This window comes from Cajanus cajan, chromosome 4 (assembly GCF_000230855.2).
Source record: "Cajanus cajan strain Asha chromosome 4, NIPB_CcT2T_4, whole genome shotgun sequence".
NCBI lineage: Eukaryota > Viridiplantae > Streptophyta > Magnoliopsida > Fabales > Fabaceae > Cajanus > Cajanus cajan.
The window spans coordinates 47888616-47907911 of NC_138520.1; the positions used below are offsets into that span (position 1 = coordinate 47888616).

Below are 19296 nucleotides of genomic sequence, written 5' to 3' on the forward strand. Positions count from 1 at the left end.
TAAATTATTTTTATTTTTGAAATATTTTATTTCTCTTTTTTTTTTCTTTTATAAGTCATTACATTTTTATATGGTCTATTAAAATTTACAAAACCTTTTTTATGTCAAAATAATTTTTAAAAATCTCAATCCAATAAATATATCATATTGTAATCGAATAAATTTTGAAAAAATAGTAGATAAATCACTAATCATCCATAAAATTAAATGGATAGATTAGATTTGATCCATTATTTATTTTTATTCTAATAGATAGATTGAATGAACTTACTTATAAATGGATAAAACCATAAATAAATAAATTCACAAATAATATTTCAAAATAGATTAACTATATTATCAAATGAGAAAAAAAATAATGTTAGACGTTGATTCTGCTACTTTAATTAATAAATAATGTTTATATCTTAAAAATATTTTTTTTACATCAAATCATATTCTTTTCATTAAAATAATAATATTTGGATAATAATAAATTTTATTATGAATATTCTCCGCATCAAATAAAATAGATCTTCAAATATTAAAAAAAAACATATTAATTTTAGTAAAAGATTTTTGTTTCTTTTAAAAAAAATCAATAAAACTCTGTCAAAAAGCTCAATAATTTCTTCGAAAAGATCAATAAAGATGACGGTTTGTTAACGCAGTGTTTAACTCCAATTTGTTTGGTGACAGTTCAAAATAAAAACGCAAGGATAAATAGCATCAAAGACTGGTCTCTCTGTTACTTCTGGGTGCTCTTGGACGTTGAGAATGATTTCAAAACTTAACCTTGGAGGTGCCTCCAATGGAGGTAGTACATCAAACTCAATCCACTTTTTGAGGATCATGCTCTCTAACAACCTTCTCCAAGGAAAACTAGTAAGTTTATATGGTTGCATTTTGAAGATCACACTCTTTATTCACGTTACATGCTATTAGTCACCAAAATAATTAATGCTTCATTCTTAACATTCATGCAATCACAAACTAGTAAAGGTTTTATGTTGTGGCATGGTTATTATTTTGTTCCGATGCTTGATATTGCCAGAAATTGTGGTAAATTAAAACCTTACGATTACAATTGGTCGGTTTGTAACTGGATTGTCAAATGGGTATAGTGAATTTTCTGATGCATGTAGTCCAAATTAGAATATGTTTACACATACTTTAAATTATACACTTTTACTAATCTGGATCTGCACAACAGAAACTTCCACCAATGTTTGTGAGCAAATATGGAAAATACTTGTCCAGCACAATGTTTCTTAAGCTTCCTAATGGTGCAGAATGGAGGGTAAACTTGGAGAAAATCAATGGTAGTGTTTGGTTTCAAAAAGGTTGGGATGAGTTTGTGAAGCATCATTCTTTAGCCCATGGACACTTACTGATTTTCAGATATGATGGAGCATCCCATTTTCATGTACTCATATGTGATATGAGTGGTACAGAGATAGAATACCCTATCAACAAAGCAAATCACAAAAGGGCCAGAATCAAAAGTGAAGAAATTCAACAACATAAGATACGAAGAACAAATGGATATAATAAAAAGGGTAAGTCCAATTTGCAGGAGGGCACTGTATTTCATCAAAAAGTCAGAGACCAAAACGGCATGCAAGAATCTTGGTTTCTATTAATTTCTCAATGTTTATTTGTGATTTTTATATAGTCTTGGAAATAGAAGTTTATAAAGAATTTTTAACTTTGCTTATGTTTAACAATTTCCTTTCTTTTAGGTAAGAGAAAAATTGAAGGGTCATCCATTAGTAAGTATGGAGTTCTTGAAGCAGTGAATACTTCCTTCACGGTGATAATGAAAGCAAGCCACTTAATTAGGCAGTGCATGGTATGTTCTCAAACTAAGAAATCATATAATGCATCCAATTTCCCGAATTAAAATCTGATTGAGGTGAAAATTAATGCATGTCATGCAGTATCTGCCAAAGGGTCCATTGAAGAGTTTCATAAAATCTGGTGAACAATATGTAATGCTTCTAGTTGGAGATAGATCATGGAGGGTTAAGTTGAGCCATTATCACAATAAATCATCAAGTTATTTTACTGCACAATGGCCAGCTTTTGCGAGGGATAACGATTTAAAAGAAGGAGATGCTTGCTTGTTTCAACTCCTAAACAGTAGTGATGACTTGGTGATGAAGGTTTCGATTTCTAGATACTCATCTCTTAAAAGGCCAATAACCTAATGCTGTTCAGTATTTTTTTTTTTAAAAAAAATTCTGTTGCTTTGAAGTTCAAAGCTTTAAATAAAATTATTGGAAACGATAACACTGTTGTTTTGTTTTAAATCACAAGACTGTTTCTTTCTTCAGATTATATAGGCAATTATTGTTGATTCAGATTAAATAGGAGTTATGATACATGGCCAGCGCAAGAGTGCAGCGAGACTATTTTAACTAGCATCATTGCTTTAACCTCTAAAATATATTTTACTTATTACTCAATAAATATTATTAAGTAGTATTTTACTATGAAAAAAATTTAGGTATGGCTCATATTTGGTGATGACAAGCTAGTATTGTTTTCTTATGAAAATTAAAATTTGAACAAAACTTAGATACGGTTTGTTAGGAATTGATTATGTTATTATCTAATAAGAATGGTATATGAATTGTTCTTTAGGTATAATTGATATTATTTTTTTATGTATATGAGAATTTGTATTAAAAGTAAATATATATTATTAAACTAAATTTTAATTATGATTAAAAAATAACACTAATCATAGATTAAAAAAAACTCTCTCAAAGTTTTGTCTATAATAATTCTCACTTGTATATTTAGGGAAATTATTAGGATTTAGGAGTATTTAAATTATTCTTGCCTTGAAAAAAGTCTTGCATTTTATGATTTGAATCTTTCAAAAATAAAGTCACAATAATTTACTGAAAATTAAATTATCTATTTATAAAATCTCAATTGTTTCTGTCAAAAAGAAATTTCAATTGTTAATTTTTTGAACAATAACCATAGCTTACTTTATTCCATGAGGGAATCTCTTTCTTTAGAAAACAGTATTATGTTTTATGATTTTTTTCATATTATTTTTAAATAAAACATGGTAGTAATTTTCATTACAAACACTACAAGAAAAAATACATATAGAAACATATAAAAAGTGTTGTTATATATAATATATATAAAAATAAACTTATTTAACATATAATTACACATAATTTTAATATTAATTTTCTATGAGATTTAACAATACATATTGTGCATCACTATAACTTATATCTATGTTTTTTAATAATATACAAACATATATTTTATCTACAATATAGATAAAAGCAATGTTTATTAATATATATTATGTTACTATAAAGTATATTATAATTTTTTTAGTAAAATAATACTAAAGCTACTTGGGTATTCTAGTTTTTTATTTTTTATTTTTTATGTAAATGTGCTCAACTGCAACTATAAGTATCATTTTACTCTTTTAAAGATTTAATAGGAAGAAGATATATCTTCTTATTAAAAAAACAATTGAGCATGTACACTTTTTTAGTCCATGAGCATATTAATCAAATATTATTTTAATATAAATTATTTTATTATTTTTTAATAATGGAAATAAACTTTATCTGTTTAATCTTTCAAAAAAAAATTGTTCTATTTTCTTGGATTATCTCTCTCTTATTTCTTACTATTTTTTTAAACATATTTTATTTTTTTACATAAAACCTAAATTCGAAACACTAAATCCAGTCTGATTTTCAGATCATGACTTTTGTGCTTTTGTGAATAACGCAAAAATAATAAAAAAGTGAAGGTATAAATTTTTCAAAAATAAGAAATAAAAGAAGAGATAATTGGAGAAATTAAAAGAGATTGATGAAGTTTGTTTTTGAGAAATAAAATGATAAAATTAGTTTTCATTATTAAGATAAAAAATAAAATAAAATAATTAATTAGTGATAACATCTCTATATATGCATGCACTGTCAAAATTTTGCAATATTTTTTTCAGCAATTCGGCATGCGATTTTTTACATATTAGTATTTTCGCTCATGCATACAATGCTTGTTCAAACCTAATGTGTAAATTGTATGATTAGAATTATTTGTGGTAAAAAGTAAAAAAAAAATGGTTGATATTATATAATTAAAGTATATATATATATCAAATAATCTTGATATATTTTAATAAATTTGTATAAAGAAGAATATTAAGTATATGAAGATAAACAATAGAATAATTTTTTAAAAATAATAATGATGATTCATTATGGATCCCAAGAAATTAGAGATACTTTATCATTTTACTCCACCAAATCAAAAATGAGAAAGACATCGTACTTTAAATCAGGCAAGATATAATAACTTAAATAAGATAAGAGATAAAAAATAATTATTTAAATCAATATGGAAGTTAAAAGAGATAACGATAACTAATGGATATAAAGATAATTTATCTCTAAACAATTTGAGAAAATTCTATAATATTGAATATGAGATGGAAAAATAGTTTAAGTTGAAAATACACGAAAGAGTTAAATAAATAAACTAAATGAATCGGAGAAGATATGAAGAATTTAAATTAGGAGTTACGGGTGAAAAATATGAATCTTAGGAAAAAAAAACTTATATTTTAGAGAAAAAATTATTTTCTAGGAAAAAGTGTAAAGAGAAAGAAAATTCTTTTTGGATAACTGTTGTGAGCACAGATAAAATAAATATTTTTCTCCTATTTAAACAAAGGCTTTGATATTTTATCACTATTTTTGCATGACGCGTGTATATAACACTATTGTGTGTCTTTTGAGGAGCGAAGTTGACCCTATAAAGGTCTTTGTTGTTCTTCTTGAATTTCTTGCTAATTTTAGTTAAATGAGGCTAAATGATGTAACTGAAGTTTTTTTTTTTTTTTTTAATGATTCTTTAAGTTAATTTATGTTATCGAATTCATCCAATGATGACTTGAATATTGATTTTATTGATAGTTGTAGAAGGTGAGAAGTTGGGGTTTTGGAGAGTTAAACCCAAAAGTTACTTGATTCTTGTTTAAATGTTGGTTAATGTGTGTATAGTTGATATTTATGTGTATTCACTGTAAAATGTACACAAAAAAAGGATGATATTGTCACTATTACATGATACATTATTTACAACGATTTTGTGAAATCATTTACATTAGCTCTAAAATTAATGTAGAATAGAGCGACTAGGAAGATATATATATTTTTACATCGATTTTAAAACTGATGTATATTATGCATAAATTTACATCAATTCTTAGGAAAATCGATGTAGATTGTATTTTTTTTTTTAAAAATCATTTTTATTTTTAGATTTTTTTAATTACCTTTAATGAACATTATATATATATATATATATATATATATATATATATATATATATATATATATATATATATATAAACCTGAGACAAATTTTTCTTCTATATATAATGGACAAACACAATTTTATAGTGTCTTTCGTTTGTTGTTTTTATCTAACTTCGACACGACTTAAATGGTTAGATGCATCTATAAGTACAATTACCTTTTTCTTATCAATTTTTTAAAATTGAAAATAGAATCATAATAAATCAGTTTCCTATTTTTCTTTTTTAAGTATTTTTTAGGACTCTTTATTAAAGATCCTAACAAGTGTTAGTTAATTTTTTCATATAAAACAATATAGTTATAGTATTATGCAATATTCTTTTTAATGATAATCATGTCTTTTAATTATCAAATGTTGATCAATTTAATAATTTTTATATTTTTAAAAATTATATATAAAATTTTTAATATTATAAATATATAAATAAATATTATCTTTATTATTTAAAATTTTTGGATCTTAATGCATGTCAAGTGTGAGTCACCCACATGTGTAAAGTCAGTTGTTATATTGGTACAAGCGTTAACTTTAATAATGGTAAACACATGGATGGACTAACATCAATAACGTTTTACACTTTTACAATCTTTTTTGTATTTTAATAGTTACATGGACCAAAATGCTTGTGTTGGAGTTTAAAATACTAAAATGGTATTTTACATCATATCTAATTATTAAAAGACCTGACATGAAAAAATAACTAGTCCTTGAATTTGCAAGACAATATCATATCAGTTCCTAAAACTAAAAGTATTATAAAATTAGTTTCTAAAATTACAAATTTACAATTACATTAATTCAAAATTAAAAAAAAATGTGATTAAAGTAATAATATAAATATATATTCAATGATTTAAATGAGTAAATATTTAAATTTAAGAACTTATTTCACATTTTAAAGACTAACTTAATAGTTTTATAATTTTAATCTTTTTTATTTTTTAATATTCAATTTAATGTTACTAATTTTAAATGTTTAAGTTTAATCATTTATTTTTTTTTAAAAAAAAAACTTAATGTTATCCATCTATCTAATTTCATTATGAAATGAAAGACACATGCATTTTTTTAAAATTAGAAAATTAAATTAAAACATTTGAAGAAAAAAAACCAAATTAAATAAAAAAAAATATGAAGAGAGAAGGTATAAGTTAATTAGTCTTTGGTGAAGCCGTGAAAAATTCCAAGAGGTGCTGCCAACGGAGAGAGACCTTCCCTCGCTGGTGATTGAGTAAAGTAAACCCAAAATCAGAAGAGAATATGGAGACGGAGGAGCCCGCCGCATGCGGCGGCGACGGTGGCGGTGGGATCAGATGGTGGTGGGGTGTGGCCAGCGCTGCTCAAATGGGATTGGGAATGCGTTCCTTCGCCAAAGGCTACGCAGGCGATTCTCGCTTCATGCCTCTCAAAGCCTTCGCCGTCGCCTCCCTCTTCGTCGGCAGCGCCGCCTCCGCCTCCCTCCTCATCCTACAAGCTAACGGCATCCACAAGGTACCACTCGCTTTATGTTTTGTGTTTGTGATCTCTTTAGGGGTGACTTAGTTTTGTTTTAGGGTGAAGGGATAGGGGTATTCGTGTAGCTGAAGTTGTATTGAATGAAAGGGGTTTTTTTGCTTGTGGAGTGGGAATGTAGTGGATGGGGTTATTGATTGGGTGATTATGGAGAGTGAATTCTGAAATGGTGTTTTTAGTGGTGGCAAGAAGGCCTGCTTCTAAGTAATTCAATTTAACTAGGGAGTTGAATTGGTGCTCCCAAGTTTTGTTTCGTGTGGAAGCTGTAGCATAAATTAGTCTTTAGTTATCAGATTTCGGGCATTGTGTGGACCATGTCCAGGACAAAAAAATAGAAGTTGACAAGGGTGTTTGAGCAATGTGAAATGTCATGTAAGTTCTTGAAAGTTCTGTATCAGGCAGTGGAATTCATGTTGAGTAAAAGGTCAATAGAGGGTTTGTCGCTTGTAGAAATGCCTAGTGAGGAAAAAAAGGTGGGTTGGTTAGTTTTGTGTGATTAGGTAATCTTGTGAAGTGAATTGTGATTTGTGAAGTGGGTTTTTGGCTTGTTTATATGTAGCTCATTGGTTTCTTGTGAGAAGAAGTTCTGTTTTTCAGTGATGCTAGTTACCAAGGGAATTTGAGCTTGAAAGAGGATAATCATGTATACTGTATGGTTAGAGTTGGGAGGAACTATTGCGTTTTAGTTATTTGAGGTTGAACTGGAAGAAATTACTAGTTACATTGTTTACACACTGGTCAAAGAGAAAAACTAGTTTTCAGCTACTGAAAATTCCTAGGACATGTGATTTTCCTTTTATTAATGTTTGTTCATATCTTGGCAGCAGTGAATAGATGCTAATAGTGCGTTCTTCTGCCATGGTAGTCTAGTTATGATAAATATAATCCATTCCAGTCAGCTCTTGATTGATTGTTCGACTCCTGAGTAACATTAGTTGCAAAATTATTGACAAATGATATGATTTTTATGAAAATCTTCAAAATGAATAAAATGGTTTACGTTAGCTTAGTTGAATGTATTCTAGTATCAAATTGAGTAATTGAGGCCAAATTGAACTGCTGTTGATCTTTTGTGCAGAGTTGATGTGGTTGAATGATGAACAGAAATATTTTAGGTGAACAGAGCTGTCATTATGACTAATTTCACGTGAGATCTAGTGTCTGTTTGTTTAAACTTACAAAGAAGTATTTCTAAACAAGTTCTTTTTAAAAAACGCAATTCTTTAAAAAGCATATAGGAGTTGCTTCTTAAAAAAAAGCAGAAAATTGCTTATTTTAAAAAAAGAAGTTTAGACAAACACATCAAAAAGTAAAAAAAAAAGGGCTTATTTTATTAAAAATAAGCGCTTTTATAGGAAAAAAAAAAGTTTAAACAAATAGACTCCTAATTAGTTGTTAATTCTAAATGAATTTATACACTATATAGAATGATAATTTCAGATATATTACTGTTCTTTGTACTCCTTAGGCCCTTCGATAAGGGAGAATGAAGCACCAATATGCTGTCTTTGTATTTTGGATAAAGCATTCCTTGACTTACTATTGTGTGACATAATAAACATGAAATCAAAGCTAGTTTTTCTATGTTTTACTATTAATATGGAAGTATTGTGAGGATGTATTAGACATGTTAGGAATGTGTGGTGAGTACTGACAAAATGTTAAGAGGTAGGGTTAAGGATATTCACTCACACATAAAGCTACAACTTGGCTGATGCTTTAAGTATGTTTACCGGGATTATGTTTTTCCAATGAATGTAAAGTTATTGGTGAATTTTATTGAAAGCGGGATTATGTTTTTCCAATGAATGTAAAGTTATTGGTGAATTTTATTGAAATGCAAAAAATGATTTGAAGCAGTTTAAATCAAGGATTGAATTCTGTTGATGTTAGGTGTCAAATGTATTTAAGGTGAGCTTGCTACTCCATGAGTCATGACTCTTAAATGCTTATACTTTTTAATGCATAAATCAGTGTTATCAAATGCGGATTGCTGAAAATGGCAGAAAGCCAATAATCTGTTATATCATGTAGTGGATAGCATATTGGGCAAATAGCAGAAGTTGCATAGCAGTTAAAATATATAATATATATCAATTATGTATGTATAAAAACATAAGTTGTATGTAAACATAAAAAAAAAATTCATAAAAATTGACATAAAATTTACTCAAAAAGTTCAATTAGTTAGAGACTCGACAGAGATGACTAGAGGATGTAAGATACATGCTGCAAACATGACACCGTAGTGGCTGCTATTGATGACGGAGTCATGATTGCAGATTCAAGGATTTCTGCAACGCAATAGTGTTATAGCAGCTAATTAACAACACTGGCATAAAGCTTATTTATAACGCACGTGCAGTTTATAGAATAACATAAATTGCATAATGGTATTGAGAAAAGACCAACTGGGCCAAATCTATGGGTCTATGGAAACCCACTGTCTGGATTTTGTCATTAGTGAAACAGTCACCTTCTGTTTAACGCTGAAGTTTACTTATACTTTCCTGGATCTGAACCAATCTTCAGAGATTTCTTGATACATCAGTTTGGTTGGTGTTATGTTTCTAAAACTTGAATCTGGAAGATTCATCATTCACATGACAAAGTTGTGCATTCGATGCATGACAAAAGTTGTAAACTTGTTTTTTTCTTTCATTAGCCATAACATTTAGCTCATTATTTTAAATTAAATTCTGCAATTCTCTTTTACAACTATGTTAACTTGGGTCAATTAATAGCTTTCTTTTTCTTATAACAAGTATAAACTAAATTTGAGGTTCTTCATTAGTTGGTTCTTTGTCCAACATTGAACATTTCTTCTATATTTTTTTTCTTCGTGTGATACTACAGATGGTTGTGATTGATATGAAAGAAGTTCAAGTGGAAATGTTATCATTAGACAATGCATTTTGTACTTTACTATTTATCATTTCTTATTTCAAAGATGGTTGGTGGAAAATGTTATTATAGATATCAAGAGAACTATTTATTTTCTTTTCACATGATTGTGGATCTGCTTCCCTTCATGTTGGTTTTCATTAAAAATTATGTCTGCCTTTGATCAGTCTCAGATGATTTATATGAGGAGATGACTTTTTCATGTACTTTATATTATTGCATATAGGTGGAAGATCTCATGGAAGCAGGAGCAAATTTAAGAGCAAAACTTGGGTTACCTCCACGAACACAGGATAAGTAAGCATCTGTTTTTAGTTCATATAAAGAAAATATATCTTCAAACTTTATTATGAAATACACTTTCTGCATAAGTTATAAAATATTGTTTACCGCTGCAAAAGGAAGAAAAACAATGGTTCTAAGGATACAAAATTACTGGATGACAGTAAAAAGGACTAAATGAACTGTAAAAACATTTAATATCTTGAAATCTCAGACAGCTTTTTATATTTCCTTCTTCAAGTAATTAGAAGTATTTAATGAAAGGTACTTTTAGATCAGTTCTGTTTGGACATGTTAGCAAGACCCTTAAAATTTAATAAAAATAAAGAGTGAACTGTTGGGATGGAGACTATCTTTAACAAATGCTATTTTATATTTTAGGGGTGGAGTGGGGGAAATGAATTGCTTAGAGATATGAAAATACTGGGGCTTTTCTTGTTTCTGAGATCTGGAGAGTTTGCATTTGCTTTAGGCTCCATTCAAAGGAAAGGAGGGGAGGGAAGGAAGGGGAAGACCCCTCACCTCCAAATTTTGAGAGGAAGGAAGGAAGGGAATGAAGCATCTGTTTGGTTGAGAGGAGGGGAAGGGAAGGGTAGGGATTTTAAAAGCAAAATACTTTTGTATCCTTATTATTTTAAATTTAATAACAGAAGTAACGATATATTGGACATTATACTAAAAATGTTTCTCTCCTTTCCAATTCCCCCCAATATTGGAGAGGGGCTCCTTTCCAAATCCCTCCAATTTTGGAGTGGGGCTAAAATTAGATGAGGGGAGGTTTTGCTCCCCTCCCCTCTCCTCCTAAAAATTGAATCAAACAAGAAAAAGTTTTAAAAATCCCTCCCCTCCCTGCCCTTACAACTAAATACTATGTTAATGTTTCAATGCATTTGGTAGCTTTTATTGAGCAAATGCAACAATCATTAATGATATAATTGGATAAGGATTTTTAGAAATTTAAGGAATTTGAAATTCTTGGAATTTGAAATTCTTGGAATTTGAATTACTTTTATTTAAATTTTCATCACTTTTTAAATGTTTTGTTTGGATAAGTCAATTCAAATTTCTTAAATTTTAAATTTTTAGTTTAGTTATGGTAATTTGATTTTCTCCATGGTTAAAATTGATTATATATATATTGAGATTTTAAGATTAAATTTTATAAAAATAAATATTATCAATTTTTAAATATTTAATAGTTTTAAAAACTAATATTAGATAATATTTAATAATTCAAAAATATTTTTGAATATTCAATAATTAAAATAATTATTAATATTTTTGAATATGCCATAATTAAGAAAAGAACTTGGGAGAGAAAAAAAAGAAAGAGAGAGAGTAGAGAAGGGAGAGAAAAAGTAGAATATGAGGGATGGAAGAGAGAGATGCAAAAAGAAATATAAGAGATAGAAGAAATATAAAAAACATATATAAGTGAGATAAGAAAAAAAAATATGAAGAATTTCAAATTCTTACTTTTTTGGAAGAATTTGAAATTTCACTTTTTTAAGAAATTTCACAAATATTTGGATTTCAAATGCTTTGAAAATTATCCATCCAAACAAGGCATTTTACCTAAAGATATTTAAAATTCTTTTAAAAAATAAATTACTCAATTTAAATTTCTCATCCAAACACATTCTAAGAGATTAGTAACATAATTTGAACATGCCTAGAACTCAATCTGAACCTGGTCAGAATGAAGTGATTTATGAGCTATAGATAGAATAGTATATACCTCCACTTCTAGATTTATCTTCTTTTCATCATGATTTCTTTTATTAGATAGAACAAAATATTTTCTGCCGGATGACATTAATTCTTGTTTTCTTCTATCGTCATTGACGGGCTTTTAATACCTTGTAGGTCTTCTATGAAATAAAATAGCATATTTATTTGGATAGGAATGAATATGGATGATTCATGACAAAAGGCTCAGTCAAGTCTTATGCTGTTTTTTGGTGGTTTGGTTCCCTAGTGGATGCAACAATTATAAGCATTCATGAAATGGTAGTTGGAAGGGTTGAAGGTTTATGCGCAATTCAACAATCATATGCTTGTTAGAAACATTCGACCGATGGATTTTCAGTTTTTGCCCTGAGGTTGCACAATACCTTGCCGGTTTGGGGCATGCAACTATCCATTGTGTCATCAATTTTCATTGAATATAGTCAGTCAACACTTTTATTTCATGAAGTGGAATCTAATTTTCCCTCTTTATAAAAGAGAAAATGTTGTTTCTCATCCGTTTCAACAGTGGTACCATTATTTCTTCCAGTTGATTTGCACATGATATATTCTTATCTTGAAACAGTTTCAAAGATTAACAACAGAAAGTAGAATCACGTCTATCCTTTTGGAACTGTCCATGGGACTCTAATATTGGGACTCATTTAAATTGTTGCTCTCATTTAATTTTATACAAATGAAAAACCATGAAACTATAGCAAATGAATATTCTGAAAGTGCTCGAGACCGATGTTCCAATTTTAAGAACAATAATTGGTTGCTACGAGGAAGCAAGCAACTCAATACTACCATTGTCATTGAATATTTATGACATCAGCTCACTAGGAAGAAGAGAGATGTGAGTCTTAACATGGAGAATAACTATCTGCATCATATTTTTAACTTCTAACTTGTCAAATGAAACACTTTTCAATTGTTTTGTTAATGTTTAAGTAGGTGATATCTTCCTGCAATACATAACTCATGTTTGATGCAAAGATCGGTTTATCTCTGTGTGTGTGTGTTCTGTTCTCTCTGTTTTTTTTTTTTTTTTTAAATAGTAATGTGGTGTATCTGCCTTAAAATTCTTAGACTAGTTCCTTAACTGATGATAAACAAAAAGAAGATTGTTTCTTGCATTTGGGTCAGCATTGAACCTTGCATATGAAGGCTTTAGCAATTACTTTGATGCAGCCAAGAAGTATTCTTGTGTTCTTTATGATAGCATTAATTATGCCTACACTTTATATGTACAATATCTTTTTTTTTTTTTTTTTTTTTAAGGAAATACCCACGATATACTTATATAACAAAACGTGGAAGTTTGGAGGGAGGTAAGTGTTAATTTTTAATCAAGAAAGGTGTAGTATTGCTATCTTATCTTCAGGGGCAATCAATGTAATTATCCTTATTACATAGAAAACTGATTTCCACTTTTTTCACATCAAAACATGATTTTTGTCAATATAGTTTTCCCATAAAATTATAGATAAACATTAATAAATAATTTTACATAAAAGTTAATACATTACAAACAATTATCCTAACCAATGCACACAAGCTGTCATTCAATGATACTTAATAAGGTGAGATTAAACGCCATTTTGATCCCTGAATTTGAAAAATGTTGTTATATTAATTTTTGTAATTAAAAAAATTATAAAATAATTTGAAAGAATAAATTGACAATTATACTAATCTAAAATTAAAAAAGATATATGTAATTAAAATGATAATATTGATATATATATATATATATATATATATATATTCAAGGATTAAAATGATAACAAGTAGTTAAATTTAATGATTTATTTGACTTTCTAGGAATTAATTTGATAATTTCTTAACTTGGAACTAATATAATAGTGCCTTCCAAATTCAAAGATCATATTAGCTGCTTACTTGCAAATGAGATAAGTAGATACCAATAATTAAAAAAAAAAAAAAAGTCATTTCTCTAAATCCTACAAACGTATCGATTTTTTGGACTAGTGTGTCTAAGTTTTGTAAAATTATTCTTGAGAACATTGCATTGGAACTAAAACATTCCCATGCTAAAATTATAAACTGCTCCAACCTCAAATCTTTTATAGACAGTTGATTTTTGAAGAATGTATCTTGATATTTTACTTCCCTTTCATTTCCATATCAACGTGTGGATATGTTAAATTTCTTTGGAACTATTGAAGGTATGACGTATCATTGTATTCGAAACAGTAAGATCTATTTTCACTTTCATTTTTTATTCCTTCTTCTACCATATGAAAATTCCTATCATCTTAAACTCTAACCAAACATGAATCTAACTTACCTAATTGAAAACATTCTACTGATGTTAATTCTCAAAATATAATTACAAACTTTGAAACAAACACCACCCAAAAGTGAGAATCACGTGTATGTGATCATGGCGAAGTTTGGTTGGTGTCATTTCTCAAAGGATGTGGAAGGAAATAGCTTACACCAGTTTGACCACTAGGAGTAAGTAAATCAAATTCTCCAGTTGTAAATGTATCATCTTTCTTGAAAATAGGACGTCTAAGTTCTACATATCCACAGTAATCCACTTCATTTACCACAGCATCCTTTCTGAATGAAGAAACAGCCACCTTAACTCCTTCCCCTGCAAATGTTTAATTCAGTTACTATTCAACTTGGAAAATAACTCTTCAACACTTCAAATTCAAGGTAGCTTTTCCTAACATAACTCTCTAAAAAATAGTTTGATAATGTACCAAAAAACATAGCTTCATGCGCTTTTTGCCTTACTTTTTTTTGTATTTTTTTATTTTAATTTAATTAAAATGTACTTATACTATAAAAGTTTTTTACACTCTCATTTGATCCCATATTGTTACATGGGTAAATTTGTTGTATCTGATATATATATATATATATATATATATATATATATATATATATATATATATATATATATATATATATATATATATATTGTGTGTAATCGTATCTAGAATGAATTATGATTAATTGATCATGTAAAATATTTGCCACTGAAAGTTCATCAAAATTTAATTATTTTAATTTTTCTTACTATTTATGTAATAAAGGAGCAAAAAGGGTAGAAAATAATAGGGTTAATATATATTAGTAGGTTCTTGAACATTTAAGAGATTTTTAACTGAATTTTTTTAATTAGGTCTCTATTCCCTAACCTATAAAAAATTATAACTTTTCTAATTGGGTTCCTGAAATTAATTTATGATAACTTGAAGCTGATATAAAAATAATAATTTGTGATGATTTTACTAACTTCAAGACCTAATTACAAAGATCCAAGTACTAATATTTATTTTAAGAATTTAGGATTTGCTAATATATTAAATCAAAATAATATACTACGGCCAGAGGGTGCCACCATTTCAGACATCTACACAAAGGAATCAAACTTTATAGAATCTCTTATAAGGACATGAATTGAATTTTTACCATGTGTAACAAGTAGCAAGTTCTCAGTAGGATATTTATCTGCAAGGTCCTTAATTAACTGTTGATATCTCACCCCTGCTTGTAAAACAGACTCTCCCCACTGGGGCAACTGAAGAAAAAGTTTCCATCAGCCTAAATAATGTTTGCATAGATGCATTTTATGCATACTTAAAAAAAAAGTAAAATTATATTAATATGAAGTCCTCTATACTATACCTCTTTATACACCCTTTCTACATTTGTATCCACTGTCTCAGGTGGGAGCATGGCTTCACACTCTGCTATATCAAAACCCATCTTTCCATCTTTTGGGGCAACATTGGGACGTATAGCCCTATTGTTCATCATTTCACATAATCCGTACTCAACAGAGACCTGAAGTTGTGAAAGTGAGGGATAAAATTTTAGTGTTGGTTGGTTTGATTGTGTTATTGGATTTTAGAAACTATTTTGTAGTGCAATTTAGGGGGTAGAAGATATTGCTGTTGTAACTCTTTCAATTTCTCATCTTTTATCAAGGTTATTTTCATTTCCATTTTCTTTTTCTTATTTTTCCCCCTGGTTTGTTCGTTATACAATTTCATTTAATCCTTGATATTACTTTTGCAATTCCCATAAAATTACAGAATTTTGATATAATTTTCTCTTATATTAATTTTTTTATTCTATTATTTAGAAAAATATCAAAGTTGTTTTTTAATTTTTGATAATTAAGTGATCACTTAAGAGAGACATCAGCCAAAATAAATAAAAAGATCTTATAAAGAGTATTCTTTTTAAAAGAATCAAAATAAAAGTAATCTAATATTATAAAGAGTATGAAATTATTTAAACCATTAAATTTTATATGATGTAGAAAAAGAAATATATATGAAAGGAGTATGCAGACTTAGTTTGGTTTATTGTCTAGATTTTAACAATAAAAACCCAAAATCATATTAAACTCTCACTAAATTGACTCCTAGTAGATGCCTGGATAACATATTCCAAGTTGACCAAAACCTAATCCATTTATAGATATAGTTGAGTTTCTTATTAATTAGAGGGGTTAAATCTTAAAGTTTGAGTTGATATAATTTTTAAGAAGAGTTCGAGTTGTACTTCGAATTGTTTCAATTTGTCACATTATTTTAAAAATGTATAAATTTTTAAAATAATTATATATTAATAATAAATTTTTTTAATATATAATATTTTGTATAATACTGTATTATATATATAAGAACATTATTTATTTAAAATATATATGATAAAATATATTTTAATTTAACTTTTATATTTATTTTATTTCATAATTTAATTAGACATGCGTTAGTATTATTATGTTAAGTTAAAACATTGGGTTAATCTGATTTTATTCTACATATTTCGATTCTTAATTAGGTTGGATTTAAATTTAAATAAAGAAATTGATCAATTTTTCGAGGAGTAAAGATAAAAATGAACTTGTCCCAACCCGTTTCTGACTCATCACTAATATACACTAAATTTTACCTTCTTAATATTATTAAAATAAAGAAATTGAAAAAAAAAAAAAAACATTCTTTTTGAGTTTTATCTATTTTCAATGAGTTGATTTTTGACTTGGTGCGAACATTCTTAACATTTTTATTAATCATAATCAAGAGTCGATATAATCTAACATGCTAACAATCTAACCTTGACTTTGTAAGGGCCAAGGGCACCGCCGTTGCCGGCGGCGGCGGACAGCGAAGCCACGAGCTCGACGGCGGTCTGGACGCAGCGGAGGAACGGCGAAACGAAGACCCGCCGGATCGGAGACCCGACACCCTGTCGGACCTTCCAGCCCGTTTCAAAAGCCCGTTTCCGGCCCACCTCGGCCAGCGGCGGATCCCACGGCCGCGCCGCCCTGCCCACCCACGACGGCTCCAAGTTGTCCAAGCGCTCGCCGTGCCTCATCACGACCACATTTTGGCACGAAACGGGACTTTGGTCTGAACCCATTTCCCCCGAACCTACACAGACACAACGTGTTCGTGTTTCCGAAATCACACGACAAAATGAAAATTGGGTTTTCCTATAAAACGTGTACATTTATTGAGAAATTGTTCCCTCGTGAAAGTGGTCTCGGATTTCCATTTTCCACGGGGAAAGTGTTATAATTTTGCTTGTGATTTTTCTCAGCAAGAGCACTTGAAAAAGATACTATTATCGATTAATAGTGTACATATGATATCATACAAATAAACTTATACCAAACACTGCGTAAACTATGGTGCGATTTGTTTGACTCAAATGCTACAAAACAAACTTCTTTTCTTTTTCTCTTTACCTAGAAGATGCATGGTAGTTTCCTTAAATTTTACGGTATGATTAGTTTACTATTACTATGGCTATACGTAAATAACAATTGTGCTACGTAGCGTTACTTAATTAATAAAGTTCATAATTAAATTCATTTTAAGTTTATGGATTTTGCAATAGTTTAAAGCAGTTTTACGTCATTCTCTTCTCTCTATATGATGTTAATGGTAATTCGAATCTAGAACAAATTGTGAAGAACCAAGAAATAAAATAGCTAAGATGAATTGAAGCTCAACATACCCGTAAATGATGATCGAAGGCCATTTACTTTATACCCCTGAAACAAAACCTCTAGTTATAACGAGGGAAATGAAATAGTAATACAAATAATTGAATTAAAGAAAAATAACTAATATGATTACTTTTAATTAACTATACCATAAATATAAGTTTTATTTAAAAGATATTATTTCCTTTAAATACTTGTTATATTTAACATTAATTATAAATGAATGCATATGAAATTAAGTTTATAATAAATAAAGGGCATAAAATAAATTTAACTTCGATTGGTATGTGATTAGAATCAAAGAAAAATTCAATTTTTTTTTGTTTATAATTAAGATTGGAGATAATATATTACAGTAAAAATGCAGAAGAAATGAGAAAATTAATAATGCAAGAAGAAAAAGTGAGATTGGGGATTTCACAAAAGACCTTATAGCATTGTTGAAGAATGGGAGCTTGGTTAGACGTGGCATGAAGAGAGCAAAGGCGAAATAACCTTAACGAAAGCATGATGGAGAAGAAAGAGGAGAATGTGGGAAGAATGTGAATAGGAGAGAGCAAAGAAGTGGGAATGACGAGAGAGCTAAAAATAACGACATTGATTGAATGTTGAACAAGTTCAACGCATGTGAATCGAAGCAGAAAAGGGTCCAACATAGAGTCCTAGGAAACTTCCTAATGTGTGTTTTTAATTGAAAGTGTCAAGAGAATAGTGCTCCCATTTTCGTTTTCCCTTCCTTTTCGTTACCCCTAAAGTTACTTCATTGACTTTGATTACTGCTACCTGCGCGTATGCATCACTTTCATATTACATTGTGATCCATGTTTTCGTTATTACGAGCTTGATCGATTTATGCATTTTGCAGTTCTTTTCTGACTTCTTTAGTATAAAAAACAATGTTTGTGACTGTGAACTGCATTGATATTATTTTTGAAGTTTATATATGTTACAGGTTTGTTAACTTAAATATGAACAAAAATATAGCATTGGCATTAGTCATATAAGATTTCTCATTGATATATATAAACTTTGTTAAGAAAATTAGTGGAATTGTAATTGAATTGATGCTTTTTGGTTTTGGGATTGTCATCTAATCAAAATTGTATGAAAACTTTGATTTAGTGTCAACGAGGAATCCGAGAAGCACAAATAGTTCACGAAGAATGAAAAAGGAGTTAATTACTTTCACTTTCATCAATAATCAATTAACTTTTGGTCGAATTCCAACTTTTCAAACACAATTCCTATATTAACATTTGAATTATGAACGTTAGTCTTGTCAAATTTGGGGTATAAACAAAATGGACAACACAAAGCCTGTGAATTTTTTTTGCCAATACTAATCAATATTCAATTTAACATTCACATCCACAATTCCAACCAATATCGGTTACATGTAACATGATTGCAAACAAAAGCAAATTCAATTTTAGATTAAAAAATAATTGCATTAATTCATGGTTCCTATCATTGTTCTTGGCTTACAACCGATGTAGAGACTTGAAAAT

At 28.7% G+C, this 19296-nt stretch overlaps 3 protein-coding genes across 3 annotated transcripts; 2 read left to right on the plus strand and 1 right to left on the minus strand.

The window, feature by feature from the left end:
* Window positions 1-697: 697 nt before the first annotated feature.
* On the plus strand, window positions 698-3517 carry LOC145956814 (B3 domain-containing transcription factor VRN1-like). Its single transcript, XM_083072521.1, has 4 exons — window positions 698-864; window positions 1193-1538; window positions 1722-1831; window positions 1920-3517. Exons 1-4 carry the CDS (start codon window positions 757-759, stop codon window positions 2187-2189), a joined length of 834 nt encoding a protein of 277 aa, XP_082928647.1. The 5' UTR covers window positions 698-756; the 3' UTR covers window positions 2190-3517.
* Window positions 3518-6522: 3005 nt separating this feature from the next.
* On the plus strand, window positions 6523-12307 carry LOC109813174 (StAR lipid transfer-like protein). The gene is made up of 3 exons (XM_020377310.3): window positions 6523-6846; window positions 9998-10068; window positions 11920-12307. The coding sequence occupies exons 1-3, from the start codon at window positions 6616-6618 to the stop codon at window positions 11933-11935; spliced, it is 318 nt and encodes a 105-aa protein (XP_020232899.1). The 5' UTR covers window positions 6523-6615; the 3' UTR covers window positions 11936-12307.
* A 729-nt stretch (window positions 12308-13036) lies between these two features.
* On the minus strand, window positions 13037-18399 carry LOC109813172 (uncharacterized). The gene is made up of 6 exons (XM_020377309.3): window positions 18217-18399; window positions 17800-17836; window positions 16894-17210; window positions 15451-15609; window positions 15235-15343; window positions 13037-14407 (listed from the first exon to the last, which is right to left on the minus strand). The coding sequence occupies exons 1-6, from the start codon at window positions 18295-18297 to the stop codon at window positions 14190-14192; spliced, it is 921 nt and encodes a 306-aa protein (XP_020232898.2). The 5' UTR covers window positions 18298-18399; the 3' UTR covers window positions 13037-14189.
* Between the last annotated feature and the right edge of the window lie 897 nt (window positions 18400-19296).